We start from the raw sequence: 21,624 nt of genomic DNA, 5'->3' as shown, positions 1-21,624 counted from the left end.
AAAGTAAAAAGTGAGGGATAATTTATGTAACTTCACTATAAAAAAAACTCAGAAACTCAGAGGGTGTCACCATTATTATGTTCCATAAGACGTTAGAAATTTCAATACCGCCCAACCGGCATCACCGCTTCTCATAAATGAGACCTCACCGCCCATCCCTTAATGTCAGCAAGCAGCAATTTAGCGCAACCCAACCCCAAATTCATTTTGGATTAATATATTTTTAAAATTTCATACCTCAAAACAACATCAATACATAAGCCTTAGTCTCATAATATTAGATCATAAATTATGATTATATAAAATATTATTCTATATAACTTTTCTAATTATTTTGTTTATGATTTTTTCCACCTCCTCATGTCTCTTTAAATTATAATAGCCTACATTCGATCTGTTTTTCATCATTTGTGAAATTAGTTCTTCAATCTTTTCTTAGTATCTTTATTCTTCCCAAAGACTTGTCCATCTTCATCATAATTCCATTTTACTATATCCAAGTCTATGTCTTTCTTTCTCTACAATTTGCAAGTTTATGGACATTTCTTCTCCAACCTAGAGATTAGTATAATCCATTATATGATTTATCTTTTGTTTTACTCATTGCTCTGTTCAAGTCTAAGTTACCTTGTATTTTTTTTAAACATTCAATGTTTTTACATAAGGACTATATTTTATAATATTCTATCTTCACCTTAACTTTGTCTTGAACATTTTGTCTCATCATCATAAATTTTTACCTTTAGTCCAAAGCTCTAAATTCAACTAGTGTTTCCTTTGTTATCATCATATCCTCTCACTTATCTTTTGTCACTTTCTTGTAACTTCTAAAGTGATTCCTCCAAAACCCTATGTTGGGCTCTTTCATTTAATTTTTAGGATTTTATGTTAACATTTTCTCTTGACTTAACCCTTAAACATTCACATCATGTCCAAATCTCTCACTAATAAAGTATTGATCTAGTGATATAAGGTTTAGCTAGATCTGATGATCAAAAGGTTAATGGTCGATTTCTGAAGTGGCTCTTGTTGGAAGGGACAGCCACGAACCCCGAAAGGGATTAATTCCTTACTTAAAAGGGTGAGAGATACAATTGGTACCAAAAAAATATATCCAAAACCCTCACATCCATAAAATGAAAAGAAACCAAAATTTTAAATTTCCACACCAGCTTAGGTAAATGTTCCCATGTGGTAGCAACTAACAACCTATCAATTAGAATATTGAATGTAAGGATGTGTAAGGTTGACATCTGTCCTTCAACTATTCAGCATTGCCCCCTCATCAAAGCAAATATGGTATTTCATAGTCTACACTTCAATTTTGGATCAAATGCCACAAAAATTGGCAGTTCATACTTCATAGCCACAACCAAATCCTAGTGTGATAATCCAATCTCAACTAAGCCAAACCAAAAAGGAAAGTTGGGTTAGTCTGAATTTCCTTAGATGATCTATACATGTATAAGTGGGACACAAGTACTTGTATGTATCTTCTTATTTTAAGATGTATGTATCTTCTTACTTTTAAGTGTTAATGAAGTGTGTTCATATCTAATAGATTAAACAAAGAACGAATATACTTCAATACCTTTCACTAATTTGCTTGTCATTTATTCAAAATAAGTAAATGGAATAAATATTGGGTCATTGTTGACAGTTCAATTGAACCGTTCCAAGTGCCAGTCGTAGAGTCAGTCTTTCAAACAAAAATTAGGTCCAACATCTGGAAGATGGTGTTAGTGAGGATATCATTTTAATGCAGGCGGATTGGATGCTAATACATTCATCGATCCTTAATTGATTACGAAGCTCATAATCATTGTTTACAGACCATTTTATCTAATTTGGGCTTAAAAGAGAGTTATTCTCCATGTTTTAACGACTCCAAATCATTCGAGAGAAGTAAAATCAAGTTGACCTCTTCATAAGTTAAAAAGTCGATCTTCCAACCGTAAATCGGTATCTGACAGTGGCTAAGCACATAAACAATATAAATAGGTAATTCATTTTGTTAGACATTTTTTTACCCATCCAAAATATGTCTGTTTGACTTAACTGGATCAACGGAAACAATACAAACATTAGAAGCAGGTAGGCCAACCCTAAATCAATCTATCAAGCAAAGTTTTAAAATGGGTCAAAGAGGCTATCATTCATTAATCCAATATATAAACGGGCTCATATCCTAGGCCTCGTATTTGGTATTACCCAAAGTTCTTTTTTTGTAGCATAAACATAAAATAGAATATTAATTATAATGGATGACTATCTTATTATTTATTTGGTATATAATCTGTATTAGGGATTGATAAAGCTTAATCAGTGGTATTAGGTGGCTATGCCACTCATAATAATCATATGCCCAATTCATGCAGAATGGCCTCAGGTGGAGAAAAATGTCTTCCCAAACTAAAAAATTGGAATATTTCTCTTGTATGTATCCTGTTTCAACATTGTCTTGCTTGTATATAACATGACACAATACTTAAAAAAACATCACTAAAAATACAATACTTAAAAATGAGCTCTTATCCCCACAACTGTGGCGCATCGGCCACATTTGCCCACAATTGCCTGAAAGTCATGGTGAGTTCCTGAAATTGTAACCACCGTGATCGCTACCAGAACAATCTTAAAATAAAAACAAGCTAACATAACTATAAGCAGTCTCATTACATGAATTTTCCATAGCTGTTCGACAATATTAACTGGAAATTTGGATTTACAACATCCAGCACAAGGTTCCTTAAATAAGCACTTCTAATTGTATAAGTACTTTTACATTGTACAACAAAGCTCCGATCTCTCAGTGAAGAGCTAGAGAGTTGACCATCAATGAAAATCTTATCATTGCTCCCTAGAATTTGTTAAGCATGATGCAGGTCGGAAACTACATTCATCATTGAACATCCCAAGTAGAATACTACCTACAATAGTAACATGTTTAAGTCGCAAACCTCCTTCCCTTTCATCTGTTTCCTGGACAAGCTGATCAGCTACAAGGTCATCTGCACTTCACTCGTTTGATCTTTTGCAACTTGGGCATTTTACTTGGAATCTGTGGCTGCAACATGCTCGGGATACTTCTAATCTATTTTTGGTGGAGCTGTGTCCACTTTATCTTTTGTTAGTGAACCACTCTTTATTTGATTGGTTACAAGTGAAGATGTCTTCGTTAACACGGGATTTTGTTGGTCTTGATTAGCATCTGCAATCTCGTATTCGGATAGTAGATCCATGAACTCGTTAAGCAGTCTCTGGACTTTCCTGTTTGATGCCATGGATGGAAGAATATCTTCCCTAAGGAGTTTGTGTTTCCTCATTCCCTGCAAATGAAAAAATTCAGATGATAAGGTGATCATGTGGTTTGACAATTAGAGCAGTTCTGTTAGTCAATAGTAATTCCAGGCTCCAGCATCCTTTGTCTACTAGGACTGTTATTGTATTAACTTTTTACGATAAACCCTTTTATTTGTTTTGATTCAAAGCTCATTTAATTAAAAGCTAATGGAATAGGTGTGGTAAACTGGCAATAGACGCTCCCAAATTTCAGCAATGGTCCATTTATGAACAGGAAAAGAATTACCTACATTGCTGTGACATTCTACTATTCCTAGCTTGACTCATTTTTAGCAGCGAATAATAACAATAAGGGTTCGCACAATATAATTTTGTTATAAAAGTGGTGATAAGAAAATTTTAATCTTACAAGCACAAGAGGATCCCAAGCTGGCCTATTTGAATCAGAGGATGCTTCTTTAGCCATCCCTGTTGGAGGTCCAAGGAAACTCTCACAGACTTCTCGCAGTCGAGATTCATCCGCTTCTCTGCAATTATGTATAATTTTTAGCTTAGTCTGCATTCTGTGTCTGGCATAGTTACAGAGTATTTCAAAACTAATTTTATAACTAGCTAACTGCATTCTCTGTGTGGCGTCCTTCTTCATAAATAAATTCCTCAAGACTTATTACAAGGAGTTGAGCTGCATCCATCTTAAAGGATGTTATCATCCAAATTAAATAATTTAAATATTTAATAATCTCACCAAGGATTTTAGCATAAATAAATAAGTCTCAAATTGCATTTGGAAAATATATTAAAGAAGAAAAAAATAGAATAACACCTTGCAAGAAAGCGAACATAGGACAATAGGCATTGTCGATATTCACTGGGGGATCCCAAAGCCAAAGAAGAGGCTGACTGAGCTTCCAAATGAGCTCGCGTCTGCACTCCATCATCAGTTAATCTGCATCAAAAGATTCAGGTTTAGATGAAAACCCTAGAGAACAAGCATGTTCTGTTTTCTTTCTTAACCGAAATATGAACAAGGAAACAATATTTTCACCTATTTTCCTACTTATGTGTAGCCATATCCCTATTATTTTAATATATATTTAGATTCGTAGATAAAGAACTGAATCTCCAGAAATATCAATTAACCATGCCATAATCTGACACTAAATCTGAAGCCAATGGTCACAAAATAACAGGATCAAGAACGGCTAATATCCCTCCCACCTTTTGTATCCCTTTGAATCTATTTCAAACAATATCACATAGCATCTTCACATCATGTCTAGCACTAACTAAAGGGAGTAGCAAAATAATCACCAATAGATACACACCTAGTCCAACCTGGCTTCCGAGCCAAATATTTTCTAACATCAACCTGCAAAGCAGCCAGCTCACCACTTTGAATTAAACCCAAACTCCAGGAGCTGGTAAAATTTGATCCCGGGAAGCAGTCATCAGCCACCCTTAGCCAACACTTGAGACTCATGTCAAATAGGAAAGCATGGCGAGTGGCCAAAACAACAAGAGGAGAACCAGATTTTGATAGCTTGGCAGATATAACTTTAATAGTTCCTGAATGAAAATTACAATATAGAAGCAAAAAATCATATGAACAATTGTCATAAAACCAAGACAAGTTGTCCTCATATCAGCAAAAGGATAAGTACAGAAATAATAGTTAAAAAATCAAGCATCTCTAATATCAAACATATGTAGGTAATTTATGTACCAGCATATTTAGCAGATGAATTAGGACTCAAAGCAATGAGAGAAGCCAATGAGTCCTTAAGGAGACAGGTTCGGTTGAATAAATCCCATAAATAAAGGGATCCCTTCCTTGTCACCAGCAACAATTTCCAGCACTCATCACAGTCTACAAATGTTGCTGCAGATCCCATCATCATGGTAGGCATTGCTCGTCTCCCACACTTTGTGTAAATCTTCTTAGAGGTAAACAAAAGACAAAAAGTCGTGTATTAGTTATTACCATGTGTAAGTTTTACAGGTTAAAAAAGATTTGAGCCACACATGCATAACACATAATATATGTATTAGTCGTTGCCAATTGGAGAACAGAAGCACATCTTTAAGTTGAAACTTAAATTACTTTTTTTTCTCAGAGTACAAGAGGTAACTGGAGAAAAGGCATAGAACACACTGCATGATAGGAGCCGGAGAGGATTAGAACAGATAGTTGAGTTCACCCACTAGTTTGCAGTGTTTCCCATTAAATATCAATTGCTATAAAATAGTTATTACATATGATGGTGACATTCTGAACAAGTTACGTCATTGATTCGGTATATAAATTTCTTTGTCTTCATAAAACAAGCAATCAAGCTCGACAATATGAAAGAAATTTAATGTAAAGGAAGTTGGGTATAACTACCACAGAAAATGAGACAATATAATCATGTTATGCAATATATCATAAATGCTAACAAAAATTAATAGTGAAAAGAAAACCATTTACCTGCAGACATCCATCTTCACACCCAACAGCCCAGAAATTTGCATTTCCTGCTAAAACAGTGACTTTTCCTGATATCCTATCAGACCAAAGTGCTTGAGACCCCCTTGTGCAAGAGATTTCAGTTTCTCTCATCGTATATGCATTTCCCACCCCCATAATGTCATTCACAGAATGCTCGTTTGGTTGTGCTTCCAAACAAATAGGTGAAGTATCCTCCCCACCTTTGTTGTCAAATACCCTGATGGAAAGAGTAACACAAGAACCAGACAAGGAACTACAAGCCATTGAGTTTCCCAATTGCTCAACATTGATGTTTCCATCTCTTCCAGCAGAATCCAGAACCTTCTCAATCACTAGGCTGTCAGAAATAGTGGCCCTTGCAGTAACCCCAGAAAGTTCTTTCAAATCTGAAATTCTGCCAGGAGCTCCTCCCAAGGTACTTGCTTTTATGCCATCATCATTATATACAACTCCATTGGTACCCTTTCTGACATCAGAAGATATAATAGGGAAATCAAGTGCTTGAGACTGAACCGCAGAAGAAATGTTTTCCTGCTGAACAGGCACGCCAACTGCTTCTGGAATAATTCTTTTTCTACCATCAGGTCGTCTATATTCTCTTTGCTTGACAGGGCTAGAAATTCGACTGGAGGTCATAGCTTTGTTTGATCCATCTCCAACAAGACCTCCACTCTTCTTACTATCATCTACTTGAGGCTCAGCATTCTTTGTAGTAATGCCTGCATCAAAAACAACTTTTGCCATTTTCTGGTTTTGCTGAACAACAGAACCTTTTTTATTAGATTTTCGCTTGGCAGAAGCTGCTTCAAGCAATAATTGTGCTGCACTCTCTGCTAAGTTTGCTTGACGACCTCTCCCGTCACCATAGCGACTTTTCTTCAACTCATCTAGCTCAGTGTCACTTAGTCTCTGCCCAAGTTCTTTCACCTCAAAATGAAATGTAGCCACAGAACCATCCAAGGAACAGGCAAAAAGTGAATATCCATCAGGGCTCCTGCTTCAAAAGGGGAAAAAATTAATAATAATAATTCAAAGAAATGAAAAGGACAAATTAAGTTAGAATCAACATTCAAACTAGAGTGTAACCTAAAATGAAAAAGTCAAACTAACAGGTATGTGAGCGGCTTGGTATTTATACCAGTTGTGATGTGTAACTGCAACCTTACAATCTAACCGTCTCTGCTGACCCAGCTAGAGGTCGGTGCAGTGCAGCGGCATTGCACTCTACTGTGAAGAGTCGTTATCTAAATTAAACTGCTGCAAGTCTTAGCCTGGTTTCTAAATTTATAATACTCTATTAAGAGTCATTCAAGGAATTGAAAAAGTCAAACTAACTTAGAATAATCAATCAAACTACATATATAATACCAGCCATACGTAAAAGCATACCAGGATAAATCCACAACACTTTGAGTAAAGAAATGCTTAGCCACAAAAAGAGGACGGGGACTAGCAGTAGTCCAAACTGTTATATTTCGATCTTGACTTCCAACAGCAATAACATTATACGGCTGTGGCTCTTTGCTTTCTGTCTTGGAAGAACCATTGGCCCACCCAACAGGTGCAGATTTCACGTCCTGAGCATTAGAAGAATTCCTTCTAAACATTGAATGGTTGAACTTAACCACAATAATAGGAGCATTGTGTCCTAAGAAGTCAAATGTTGCAGACCATTCCCCTCTCTCCAGCACAGGTGCAGAATGCCTTGGCTTCTGGAACCCATGAGTAGTGGTGATAAAATGACCACAGGGAGACCATCCAAGTCGCCTGAAAAAGGTTGAGCCAAGCTGAAATGGACACAGTTCAATTAGGAAACAGAATTTATTTTGGGTCTGAATAAATTTGAAAATAAAAAACTTACTGATTTTTCCCAGTGACCATCTGTCCTATGAACAAGACTCCAATCACTTGTTCGCCAAATAATGACAGTTTTATCATCAGACTGACTAGCTATAAAGGAGCCAATAGGATCCCAAGTAACCCCCTTAACCAAGCTAGAGTGCCCCCTTAGAACAGCAATACAAATGCCATTGCTCATATTCCATATATGGATGGTATTATCCAAACTCGCACTTGCCAATGTGGAATCATCGGGAGACCAATTAAGATCCACCTACTTTAAGCATGGACAAATGGTCCCAAGTTAATGATGCTCATTAAAAAAAAGTATAAGCACATGGTTAAGCAGGTTGATAATAAGTAACAATACAGAACCATTTTGACAACACATCAAGCTCGTTTACTTCCGAAGAACAAATGTGAGCTGATGGGCTGAAACTTGAAAGACTTTCTCAAAAATAAACAAGACACCTAGACAGAAAAAGTAATTACCACATCTGCAGTGTGCCCTCTCAAAGTCATTACAACTTTCCAGTTTTCAATATCCGGTGGCTCTCCGCTGCCAAATTCTGTGGTTCCTGAACCAGGCTTCCTCTCATGAACCAATATCACCTGATTATCAGACCCTGACGCGACATACCTTCCATGCTTGGCCCACCTAACACAGTTAACCGACCCGAAATGATCGCGCAGGGTTGCAAGAAGCCTCTGCGACGACTCGTCATTTTCCATGTCCCTAGAAACAGACTTCATATTCCATATGCGAACCTGCATGAATGACACAGGGAATCTTTGAAATCAAAATCAATTAACAATGATACAGCTCTCTAAGTCTCAGTCTCATGCAATGTTTTTTTGTCGGCAAAAATGGTTTTATTAATTAAGTACCTGGGGTACGAAGAACTTACAAGAGATTAATGAGTGCTTATTACAAGAAAAATAGAAACCTAATGACATTGCATCACTCTTTCCCAATGAATACAGCAACAATATCAATCAAATTGGTAATAAAGTATTCAATTTATCCATAAAATTGACAAAGATAAATTACACTAGGTAATGGATATAATAGTGTTCCATATCCTTAGACAACAAATAATGACAGAACCAAAAGTTAAAACTCATATCAGTAAATTGAGACTCTAGGCCATACCTTGTGGTCACCACCACCAGTAACGAACCGAAGTGCACCAGGTTGAACATCAATAGAGAATATTTGCATTCCTTCATGTCTAACCCAGCTAGGTTTTTCAGCAATCATCTTCCAAAAATCTCTACTTTTACTATCAAAACAGCTTCTTTTTCCTTCTCCCAACTGGGGAATGGAGGGAGCTGAGAACTTCAAACACACTCTATTCAAAACCTACAGAATCCTACAAAAATTGCTGCTTCTGAAAAACCCCTTTACCAGATTCAGTAAAATTCCATGAAATTGACACGTAAATTCTAGTAATTATCTTTGACGGAAAATAAAAAACCCTAATTTTATAAACTTTCTGAAAAAAAAATAAAAATGAAAAAGATAAAGCACCAATTTTTGGGGCAAATGAACAGAACCCTACAACATAATTAGGGGAGTTGGAGAAGATGCGAGTTAATCTCCTCTTTTAACTATAAAACATCAAAAGAAGCTATAATGGCAATGACTGAAAAAGGAAGAAATTTAGAAAGGTATAGAGAAAATAAAGAAACAAAAATAAAATGGGGTGAAGAGAATGAGAAACAGTAGTTACTAGTTCTACTCAGCAGACAATAGTACTTAATGTTCAGAGTTAAGGAAGCAAATAAATTTTCGGGTTTTTTGATGGACAGATAAAACAGACAGAGAAGTGAAAACTGAAAATAAATCTGATCATAGACTGGAAAATAAAATAATAAAGGATATTTATGTAATTGTGAATGATGTTACTTACTTGTGAGTTGTGACTTCGGCTTTTCATGCATGGTTCCCTAACATTGCTTGTGCAAATATGCTTATGGTGAAAAAGGAGAATATTAAGAAGAAAAATTGTTACAGAAACAATAACAACAACAAAAAAGAGGACTACATATTAAGATAATGGTTAGGAAAAAAAAGTAGAAGTTTTTTAAAATTAAAATAGATAATAGAAGAGTATTTTTGGCATAAGATAAATTATATTCTTCGACCAATAAAATCATGACATGTATCATATTTAATTATATTTTACAAGAATATTTCTAAAACTAAACAAATCAATCCACATATCATACTTCTACTAACTGGAGGAGATATTTATCTCCTAGTATAAGAGATACATTATTCTCTAATATAAATAAATCATCATGTCCGGTTAATTCTTTAATTTTAGGTTTTTTTTCGAAATAAAATATAATTACACATTTCCACTCCTCCTTCCATATTTATCAAACTTCACTTTGTTTTGGGTCGGTTGGAAAGTTGATTAGGCTCATATCAACTTTCCAACATATTTTCTAAACCCACATTAAAATTTTGATAAAAGCCAAACTAATTTCTCAAACTTGTTCCTTTTTATTATGTATCATGTTGACTTTTAAGAATCATACAAGAGTTTGATTTTAACATTTTTATCTTTCATAATCTTTGTTTTAAGAAAGAAAATAAGGTAGCATCTGAGAATTTATTTCATTTTTTCCCCATACCTAATTTCCTTAAAGAGTCTCTTAAGAACATATTTTTATATAAACAAGGATATCCCTTCACTCTATAGGCAATGAACTAATCTCGTTCAAAGTGTATCAGTTCTTCCCAACAAATATTGCTCTCAGGAATCGAATGTTTAACATTTTCATCTACTTGAGGATTCAATGGGATCTTATACCACTAAATCAATGTCATGCCGATTCAAAACAGCTTTTGTGACAACATCAATATTAATTAGTACATGAAACTATTTTGTCTTTAGGCAAGCATACTTGCTGAAATTCTTACCCATCTTGTGAAATTTATATTCAAAAGGAAAGAGCAACAATCCAACATAAGCAATCATCACATACAAGTTATTTTTTCTGATCACTGGATTCTGTTTTATACACAATTTAGGAGAAGCAAAATAAGTATTTACTTTTATAAATCCACTTTTGTTACAGGAGAATTCACATCCCCCAGAACTAAAAAGAAATGCATTTCACCTGCTCCAATAGCTAAGTAAATTACAAATCATAAGAATATGTTTAAACCAGCATGGGATCTTTGAAGTGAAAATCCCATCAGAATTAACCTTCCTCTCCAAACTCCTTTGTGAATCTCTCATGAACATCAAGGTCACTTTTGCTTACTGTGGGCCTTTGTCTGGCAAGCACCTTGTCAAAATCTGTTCTGGATATCGGTGGTGGAAGGATCTGCACAGCAAACAAGAACATAAAAACACTGCTTCTCCAATTATCATTTAAAAAAGAAGCCCTACAATCCTATGTCAACAAAGTAAGCACATATTGATCACCTTAGAAGCAAGTCCTTTTGCAGCAAGGTCCTGCATTGTAATTTGAACTGCACTCTGTTGCTTAGGTCCACATGGGATCCACATACCCTCATGATTCTTAAAGAAAAACATGGCATCTTGAGTCTTGCGAACAGGTTCAAATAGAACATCTTTCACCTGTAGAAGAGGTTCAAACACCTTTAACTTGATGCTCATCCAAAAAAATGATAATTGCAATCAGGTTATTTCATATACAGGTCAAACTTACACAGACAGCTACGTCTGAACCTGAAAACCCCTCTGTCTTGCGAGCTAGGTGTTCAAAATCACCTTCAGTCAAGTTATGGGGAGTATCTCCTAGATGCACCTGTTCAATTTATCAAGCCAGAAAGGTCATAGTAAAACCATTTGCACAGTTTACAAAATCCAATAAAACATATCCTTCAAAAACATAATCACTCATATTGCCCTTGCCTTGAACATGTGTTGGCGAGCCTTCACATCTGGTAGTGGAATATAAATACGCTTATCAAAACGCCTCCTTATTGCCTGAAATTACAAATTGACTAATTGAAATTTGAAACAGAATCTCATTGAGACAATATAAGATCACATTAAACAGAATTATTTTTTCTTACCTGGTCTAGAGCATAAGGTGTATTTGTTGCTGCAAGAACAAGAACTTTCTGATCATTGTTTCCTACACCCTACGATGTAAATTGGAAAAACTACAATATAATTTGAAATAAGAATAGATAAAATAAAATGACTGATGCCAAAACTGTTGGAAGCCCTATCATTCTGATTTAGGGGGGGGGGGGGGAAATGAATAATAATAAATTTAAGAAAATTAACAACTTTTGCCATTTTCTGGTTTTGCTGAACAACAGAACCTTTTTTATTAGATTTTCGCTTGGCAGAAGCTGCTTCAAGCAATAATTGTGCTGCACTCTCTGCTAAGTTTGCTTGACGACCTCTCCCGTCACCATAGCGACTTTTCTTCAACTCATCTAGCTCAGTGTCACTTAGTCTCTGCCCAAGTTCTTTCACCTCAAAATGAAATGTAGCCACAGAACCATCCAAGGAACAGGCAAAAAGTGAATATCCATCAGGGCTCCTGCTTCAAAAGGGGAAAAAATTAATAATAATAATTCAAAGAAATGAAAAGGACAAATTAAGTTAGAATCAACATTCAAACTAGAGTGTAACCTAAAATGAAAAAGTCAAACTAACAGGTATGTGAGCGGCTTGGTATTTATACCAGTTGTGATGTGTAACTGCAACCTTACAATCTAACCGTCTCTGCTGACCCAGCTAGAGGTCGGTGCAGTGCAGCGGCATTGCACTCTACTGTGAAGAGTCGTTATCTAAATTAAACTGCTGCAAGTCTTAGCCTGGTTTCTAAATTTATAATACTCTATTAAGAGTCATTCAAGGAATTGAAAAAGTCAAACTAACTTAGAATAATCAATCAAACTACATATATAATACCAGCCATACGTAAAAGCATACCAGGATAAATCCACAACACTTTGAGTAAAGAAATGCTTAGCCACAAAAAGAGGACGGGGACTAGCAGTAGTCCAAACTGTTATATTTCGATCTTGACTTCCAACAGCAATAACATTATACGGCTGTGGCTCTTTGCTTTCTGTCTTGGAAGAACCATTGGCCCACCCAACAGGTGCAGATTTCACGTCCTGAGCATTAGAAGAATTCCTTCTAAACATTGAATGGTTGAACTTAACCACAATAATAGGAGCATTGTGTCCTAAGAAGTCAAATGTTGCAGACCATTCCCCTCTCTCCAGCACAGGTGCAGAATGCCTTGGCTTCTGGAACCCATGAGTAGTGGTGATAAAATGACCACAGGGAGACCATCCAAGTCGCCTGAAAAAGGTTGAGCCAAGCTGAAATGGACACAGTTCAATTAGGAAACAGAATTTATTTTGGGTCTGAATAAATTTGAAAATAAAAAACTTACTGATTTTTCCCAGTGACCATCTGTCCTATGAACAAGACTCCAATCACTTGTTCGCCAAATAATGACAGTTTTATCATCAGACTGACTAGCTATAAAGGAGCCAATAGGATCCCAAGTAACCCCCTTAACCAAGCTAGAGTGCCCCCTTAGAACAGCAATACAAATGCCATTGCTCATATTCCATATATGGATGGTATTATCCAAACTCGCACTTGCCAATGTGGAATCATCGGGAGACCAATTAAGATCCACCTACTTTAAGCATGGACAAATGGTCCCAAGTTAATGATGCTCATTAAAAAAAAGTATAAGCACATGGTTAAGCAGGTTGATAATAAGTAACAATACAGAACCATTTTGACAACACATCAAGCTCGTTTACTTCCGAAGAACAAATGTGAGCTGATGGGCTGAAACTTGAAAGACTTTCTCAAAAATAAACAAGACACCTAGACAGAAAAAGTAATTACCACATCTGCAGTGTGCCCTCTCAAAGTCATTACAACTTTCCAGTTTTCAATATCCGGTGGCTCTCCGCTGCCAAATTCTGTGGTTCCTGAACCAGGCTTCCTCTCATGAACCAATATCACCTGATTATCAGACCCTGACGCGACATACCTTCCATGCTTGGCCCACCTAACACAGTTAACCGACCCGAAATGATCGCGCAGGGTTGCAAGAAGCCTCTGCGACGACTCGTCATTTTCCATGTCCCTAGAAACAGACTTCATATTCCATATGCGAACCTGCATGAATGACACAGGGAATCTTTGAAATCAAAATCAATTAACAATGATACAGCTCTCTAAGTCTCAGTCTCATGCAATGTTTTTTTGTCGGCAAAAATGGTTTTATTAATTAAGTACCTGGGGTACGAAGAACTTACAAGAGATTAATGAGTGCTTATTACAAGAAAAATAGAAACCTAATGACATTGCATCACTCTTTCCCAATGAATACAGCAACAATATCAATCAAATTGGTAATAAAGTATTCAATTTATCCATAAAATTGACAAAGATAAATTACACTAGGTAATGGATATAATAGTGTTCCATATCCTTAGACAACAAATAATGACAGAACCAAAAGTTAAAACTCATATCAGTAAATTGAGACTCTAGGCCATACCTTGTGGTCACCACCACCAGTAACGAACCGAAGTGCACCAGGTTGAACATCAATAGAGAATATTTGCATTCCTTCATGTCTAACCCAGCTAGGTTTTTCAGCAATCATCTTCCAAAAATCTCTACTTTTACTATCAAAACAGCTTCTTTTTCCTTCTCCCAACTGGGGAATGGAGGGAGCTGAGAACTTCAAACACACTCTATTCAAAACCTACAGAATCCTACAAAAATTGCTGCTTCTGAAAAACCCCTTTACCAGATTCAGTAAAATTCCATGAAATTGACACGTAAATTCTAGTAATTATCTTTGACGGAAAATAAAAAACCCTAATTTTATAAACTTTCTGAAAAAAAAATAAAAATGAAAAAGATAAAGCACCAATTTTTGGGGCAAATGAACAGAACCCTACAACATAATTAGGGGAGTTGGAGAAGATGCGAGTTAATCTCCTCTTTTAACTATAAAACATCAAAAGAAGCTATAATGGCAATGACTGAAAAAGGAAGAAATTTAGAAAGGTATAGAGAAAATAAAGAAACAAAAATAAAATGGGGTGAAGAGAATGAGAAACAGTAGTTACTAGTTCTACTCAGCAGACAATAGTACTTAATGTTCAGAGTTAAGGAAGCAAATAAATTTTCGGGTTTTTTGATGGACAGATAAAACAGACAGAGAAGTGAAAACTGAAAATAAATCTGATCATAGACTGGAAAATAAAATAATAAAGGATATTTATGTAATTGTGAATGATGTTACTTACTTGTGAGTTGTGACTTCGGCTTTTCATGCATGGTTCCCTAACATTGCTTGTGCAAATATGCTTATGGTGAAAAAGGAGAATATTAAGAAGAAAAATTGTTACAGAAACAATAACAACAACAAAAAAGAGGACTACATATTAAGATAATGGTTAGGAAAAAAAAGTAGAAGTTTTTTAAAATTAAAATAGATAATAGAAGAGTATTTTTGGCATAAGATAAATTATATTCTTCGACCAATAAAATCATGACATGTATCATATTTAATTATATTTTACAAGAATATTTCTAAAACTAAACAAATCAATCCACATATCATACTTCTACTAACTGGAGGAGATATTTATCTCCTAGTATAAGAGATACATTATTCTCTAATATAAATAAATCATCATGTCCGGTTAATTCTTTAATTTTAGGTTTTTTTTCGAAATAAAATATAATTACACATTTCCACTCCTCCTTCCATATTTATCAAACTTCACTTTGTTTTGGGTCGGTTGGAAAGTTGATTAGGCTCATATCAACTTTCCAACATATTTTCTAAACCCACATTAAAATTTTGATAAAAGCCAAACTAATTTCTCAAACTTGTTCCTTTTTATTATGTATCATGTTGACTTTTAAGAATCATACAAGAGTTTGATTTTAACATTTTTATCTTTCATAATCTTTGTTTTAAGAAAGAAAATAAGGTAGCATCTGAGAATTTATTTCATTTTTTCCCCATACCTAATTTCCTTAAAGAGTCTCTTAAGAACATATTTTTATATAAACAAGGATATCCCTTCACTCTATAGGCAATGAACTAATCTCGTTCAAAGTGTATCAGTTCTTCCCAACAAATATTGCTCTCAGGAATCGAATGTTTAACATTTTCATCTACTTGAGGATTCAATGGGATCTTATACCACTAAATCAATGTCATGCCGATTCAAAACAGCTTTTGTGACAACATCAATATTAATTAGTACATGAAACTATTTTGTCTTTAGGCAAGCATACTTGCTGAAATTCTTACCCATCTTGTGAAATTTATATTCAAAAGGAAAGAGCAACAATCCAACATAAGCAATCATCACATACAAGTTATTTTTTCTGATCACTGGATTCTGTTTTATACACAATTTAGGAGAAGCAAAATAAGTATTTACTTTTATAAATCCACTTTTGTTACAGGAGAATTCACATCCCCCAGAACTAAAAAGAAATGCATTTCACCTGCTCCAATAGCTAAGTAAATTACAAATCATAAGAATATGTTTAAACCAGCATGGGATCTTTGAAGTGAAAATCCCATCAGAATTAACCTTCCTCTCCAAACTCCTTTGTGAATCTCTCATGAACATCAAGGTCACTTTTGCTTACTGTGGGCCTTTGTCTGGCAAGCACCTTGTCAAAATCTGTTCTGGATATCGGTGGTGGAAGGATCTGCACAGCAAACAAGAACATAAAAACACTGCTTCTCCAATTATCATTTAAAAAAGAAGCCCTACAATCCTATGTCAACAAAGTAAGCACATATTGATCACCTTAGAAGCAAGTCCTTTTGCAGCAAGGTCCTGCATTGTAATTTGAACTGCACTCTGTTGCTTAGGTCCACATGGGATCCACATACCCTCATGATTCTTAAAGAAAAACATGGCATCTTGAGTCTTGCGAACAGGTTCAAATAGAACATCTTTCACCTGTAGAAGAGGTTCAAACACCTTTAACTTGATGCTCATCCAAAAAAATGATAATTGCAATCAGGTTATTTCATATACAGGTCAAACTTACACAGACAGCTACGTCTGAACCTGAAAACCCCTCTGTCTTGCGAGCTAGGTGTTCAAAATCACCTTCAGTCAAGTTATGGGGAGTATCTCCTAGATGCACCTGTTCAATTTATCAAGCCAGAAAGGTCATAGTAAAACCATTTGCACAGTTTACAAAATCCAATAAAACATATCCTTCAAAAACATAATCACTCATATTGCCCTTGCCTTGAACATGTGTTGGCGAGCCTTCACATCTGGTAGTGGAATATAAATACGCTTATCAAAACGCCTCCTTATTGCCTGAAATTACAAATTGACTAATTGAAATTTGAAACAGAATCTCATTGAGACAATATAAGATCACATTAAACAGAATTATTTTTTCTTACCTGGTCTAGAGCATAAGGTGTATTTGTTGCTGCAAGAACAAGAACTTTCTGATCATTGTTTCCTACACCCTACGATGTAAATTGGAAAAACTACAATATAATTTGAAATAAGAATAGATAAAATAAAATGACTGATGCCAAAACTGTTGGAAGCCCTATCATTCTGATTTAGGGGGGGGGGGGGGAAATGAATAATAATAAATTTAAGAAAATTAGTTCAAAGGAAGTCCAAATGGCACCATAAATACCAACAACAAGTTGGTCCAGTGGTATAAGGGCCCTATAATTTTTTGTCAAACATGAAGAATTAACATGTCTTCGGCACCCAAATGACTGAAGCATGCAATAGCTTATAGCATAAGACAAGGATATGCCTCAATGGAATAATACTTCATACCCTTAAGAAACCAATTGCACTTTTTATGTAGGATTTGAAACTATTTTGGTAGATAACCCATATATATGTCTGTATAAACTGGGAGTCGGGCTTCTTGACTTGTTGAGAACGGCGCAATTTAAATATTAACAACAAACCAATTATTATTAATTAATCTTATCAGCATATGCCAACCATAAAACTATTACCTGCATCTGCACCAAAAGTTCAGTTTTAATTCGTCTTGAAGCTTCACTCTCATTGCCTTCACCACGTTGACCACATAGAGAGTCTATTTCATCAATAAATATGATAGATGGTGCACTGTCTCGAGCCATTTGGAAAAGGTTTGAAACCAGCTTTTCACTTTCACCCATCCACTTTGAAACCAAGTCTGAGGAAGATATACTGGTAAAGAGTTCAAAAGTTAAAATATACTGGTAAAAGCATGCCACGTATGGACCTAATACATAATAAATAATACAGAATACCTTTCTTTTATACAATGTTATTATCAAGAAAAGGTCAAACTTGAAAACTTGCATGCCACATGTGCAGGAATGAAAATTATAGGGGGAAATTACATTGACCTTCCTTAGAATTTAACTTCATTACATTCTGAACCTGTCTTGTTTCAAGAATTACACCGGCCGAGGTTTATTAGAATAACTAGGACTAACTCCACTTCAAAAGCTAGCTCATAAGGGGATGGTTGCCTAATTAATGGTTCTTCACTCACATACTCAACGGATGTGGGACTTCAACACTTGACACACACTCCTTGCAACCACGACTGAACATTTCAAGCATGAAGTTTGTATGACTAGACATTTGTAATCAGCCCAACATCTGGTAGGGGCTCTAATATCATATTTAGAACAATTGGGGCTAAAAAATCACCCTGAAAATTAGCTCATGGGGAAGTTAGTCCCCCGTTATTTTATTGCGGCATTAGACCCTTCCCAATGTTGGGCCACCTGCACATGTCACAAATGGCTTCATTGTCAAGGGGGAGGACAATGTCAATGGGTTTGAGGAGGGAATGGCTTGAAAGGATGCTCTTGGACTTTTTTCTGTAATGATCAAAGAGATGATCCAACAAAAAGGAACCAAGTCCAGAATCAGTTCCACCACCCACCAAATTGAAAACCAAAAAACTTGCATCCTGAATAACTCATCGACAAGGCCACTTGTTGGGGATTGCGAGTATTAGTAAGATTTGAGTGAAGAAGTTCACATTGGACAATAATGGACAAGATGAAGGTTATATAAGTGGATGGACCAATGAACTTAATGCCTTAAGATTTTGGGTTAAAATGTGGTATGAAGTCTACTTATATGGTTTTTTGGTTAGCCCATAAAATGTAGATCTCCCCAAGTATGTTAGCTCCCCTAAACCTAAAGTGGCCTTAGACCCTAACATACTCGAGGAGATCTTTATCTAATGTGCTAAGCAAAGAACCATATCTTCATCAGGCAAACTTAGTTTAGTACATAAATTTTAAATAATCGAATAAAATACCTGAAAAAAGTGGAGTCAGCTTCTGTTGCAACAGCCTTGGCCAAATATGATTTACCTGTTCCTGGTGGTCCATACAACAAAAATGCCCTCCAGGGCCGTCTTTTACCTGAATTATAAAATGAAGAACAAATTAAACATTTACAAACTACAAGAAAAGGCATAGCATTTGTCAAACTAAATCATGTCCTGCTCATACAACACAGAAAAATTTTCAACTACGCTGATGTAAAGTCATAAAAGAGCGTCCAAATCAAATCTTACTCCTTCACCTGTTCCTTGCTTTGAAGATTTGAATTAGTGTTTAAACAAAATTGCAATGAATAAACAAAATTATTAGCTTGCTGTCGAAACACCTCCTTGCATACTTTGAGGTTATATTTTGATGAAGGGGGTAGGGAGGGAAAGGAAAGGAAGGGCACATTCTTTATTTTGACTACACATTATCTGCATTTGAGATTCTTTTAAAATGAAGGAATAGAATGAAATATTATCATATATAACCTCTCAATTATCATTTTTTTCATTTTTACAAACATTTTAAAATCTCTCAATTTTTTAAAATGAAAAAACAAAACTTCCTTACAGAAGAGTTTGAAGAAGAAGAGAGGGGAGAGGTGGGTTAATTTTTCACTTTGACTAAATACTCTCCCTACATAAAGTTTTTTTAAAAGGAATAAAATGAGAGATCAATAGGTAACCTTTCAATTATTCATTATCCATTTTTTACAAACATTGTAACCAATAAGAAATCATTTAAATCATGAGAGATATTACTTTTAACAGATATTATCATACATATATCCTGTATCTGCAAAAGTGTTTTCCTATTCCTAGCATACAATACATCCGGTTCCCTAATTAGAAATAGCATTATTAAGCAAAACACTGTTGAAATGCATAACTCAATTCAGCTAACAATGACTAGTATCCAATTGCAACTATCCGAAACCGAAATCAAGAGCACAAAAAACAAAGCTCACCTGTGAAGAACTGAGGAAACTTAACAGGCAAAATAACCGCCTCCTGCAACGACTGTTTCGCGCTCTCTAATCCAGCAACATCATTCCAATTAACATTAGGCTTCTCCCTTATGATTGCAGAGTTAAGACCAGCCCTGAGCTTGGCCTGTTCCGGATCCTCCCCTTCCCCTCCTTCCCCATCCTTGGGCTTTGTCTTGGGCCTGGTAGCAACGGCAGCATCACCGTTGGATGCTGGGCCTGGGCCACCGTCGTCGAGGACAGCACGGATCTCCTCGGCGCGGCGGAGATACTCGGTGAATTTCTGAGTGATTGCTTCCTTGATCTTAGGGTTTTTCTCGTACTTGAGGTGAGTCTTGAAATACTCCAAGGCGTTCATGTAGAGAGGGAAGGCTTTTGCGTAGTTTCCTGCATTGTCTTCTTGTACGGCTTGTTTCACGTATTCTATTGCTTGCTCTTTGAAATTGCTATACATCTTATTGTGATTGTGGTTGTGGTTAATCTCAAATATAGCATGTACTAGATTGAAAGATCGATTTCGGAAACCCTAGAAAGAGGGAATTGGGAATTGGAGGAGAAAGGGTTTGTCTTGTGCCGCGTTTGGATAAAGAAATAGTATAAATTGTAAGAAGGAATCTCTCTCACCAAACACTTCAACTTGCCTTCTCACCTCATGTAATGACTATTACACCTGCAATTTGAATGTAAGATTTTGTATATTATTGTATTATACTATTATTCATTTTTTATTATTGTATAATTTTTACACCTGACATAATTTGTTGTATATATATTGTTGTAATTTGTAACGCCCCGAAAAATACTCTGTATTTATTACGTGGAAAAGTGAGTAACTTTTTTTTGAATTGGTGATATAAAATTGTTTCTTTTTAAAAATCTTTCTTTTCCGGGACATTACTTAAGTAACATATAACGTGGAAATCAAAATCGGTTACCGAACGGTAACTGAAATGATACAACATTTCCTGAATATACATATTCATAGATATAAAAGATCATAAGTACTTAATATACATATCTAACAAGAAAAAGCGGAAATATTAATCATCGCCAAAAGACACTAAACAAAGACATGAACAAGCTGAAGCCGTCAGTGTTTCAAAAGTCACAAAATGATAAGTAACTCCTAGTGGCTAACTCCAAAACTAGGGTACTTCCTCTCCTCAATTTTTCATGCCCCCTCCTAGAACATCACGAACGGGTAGCTCCAAATTTGAGCAAAGATGTCTACCTGACGAGCACACGTCCGAAAAGCAAGCAATAGAAAAGAAGAGAAAGAGAGAATAATACATCTAATGAATATAATTCATTGACAGCATGGACTTACTTAGAATATTACACTCATATATGAAAAGCAGTTTATATATATAACATATCACATTATAACTCATCAGTTGTTCTCGTAAACAATTATCCAATCCACATGAGTAATATAACCAAACTCATCAATTGTTCTCATAAACAATTATCTAATCAACCTATGTAATGTAAACAACACTTATTCCCAAACAATATCATAATTAACCATTTATCAATATATAATTCATCAACAAGATATCATGACTATAATTAAATAACACATAAATGGAGATCATACTCCAAATAATAACATACACATATATTACCTATCACCGACATTATAACCCACCATTTA

General features: G+C 35.4%; 2 protein-coding genes across 6 annotated transcripts; both read right to left on the bottom strand.

Moving 5' to 3' along the window:
• LOC109355274 (protein HIRA-like) lies at positions 2,641–14,873 on the bottom strand. 5 transcript variants are annotated; one of them, XM_019598340.1, is made up of 12 exons: positions 14,748–14,873; positions 14,168–14,405; positions 13,507–13,782; positions 13,037–13,288; positions 12,565–12,962; positions 11,946–12,169; positions 5,771–6,561; positions 5,027–5,237; positions 4,629–4,869; positions 4,127–4,249; positions 3,713–3,830; positions 2,641–3,329 (listed from the first exon to the last, which is right to left on the bottom strand). In XM_019598340.1, exons 2-12 carry the CDS (start codon positions 14,273–14,275, stop codon positions 3,090–3,092), a joined length of 2,982 nt encoding a protein of 993 aa, XP_019453885.1. In that variant the 5' UTR covers positions 14,276–14,405; positions 14,748–14,873; the 3' UTR covers positions 2,641–3,089. The 5 variants fall into 5 exon arrangements, 4 of the variants coding, with proteins under 4 accessions (XP_019453885.1, XP_019453884.1, XP_019453887.1 ...); XR_002108644.1 differs by lacking the exons at positions 11,946–12,169; positions 12,565–12,962; positions 13,037–13,288; ... (1 more) ...; positions 14,168–14,405; positions 14,748–14,873 and adding exons at positions 7,181–7,578; positions 7,653–7,904; positions 8,123–8,398; positions 8,784–9,350 and having other exon boundaries at positions 2,641–2,856; positions 2,892–3,329; positions 5,771–6,785; XM_019598339.1 differs by lacking the exons at positions 11,946–12,169; positions 12,565–12,962; positions 13,037–13,288; ... (1 more) ...; positions 14,168–14,405; positions 14,748–14,873 and adding exons at positions 7,181–7,578; positions 7,653–7,904; positions 8,123–8,398; positions 8,784–9,021; positions 9,364–9,489 and having other exon boundaries at positions 5,771–6,785.
• Positions 15,979–20,613, bottom strand: LOC109355273 (protein SUPPRESSOR OF K(+) TRANSPORT GROWTH DEFECT 1). The gene is made up of 8 exons (XM_019598338.1): positions 19,953–20,613; positions 18,973–19,078; positions 17,660–17,858; positions 17,075–17,143; positions 16,911–16,985; positions 16,705–16,803; positions 16,458–16,613; positions 15,979–16,356 (listed from the first exon to the last, which is right to left on the bottom strand). The coding sequence occupies exons 1-8, from the start codon at positions 20,422–20,424 to the stop codon at positions 16,231–16,233; spliced, it is 1,302 nt and encodes a 433-aa protein (XP_019453883.1). The 5' UTR covers positions 20,425–20,613; the 3' UTR covers positions 15,979–16,230.

The sequence above is a fragment of the Lupinus angustifolius genome, chromosome LG08 (assembly GCF_001865875.1).
Source record: "Lupinus angustifolius cultivar Tanjil chromosome LG08, LupAngTanjil_v1.0, whole genome shotgun sequence".
Taxonomy (NCBI): Eukaryota; Viridiplantae; Streptophyta; class Magnoliopsida; order Fabales; family Fabaceae; genus Lupinus; species Lupinus angustifolius.
Note: the sequence above shows the minus strand (reverse complement) of the source record. Positions and strands in the feature narration are given on the sequence as shown.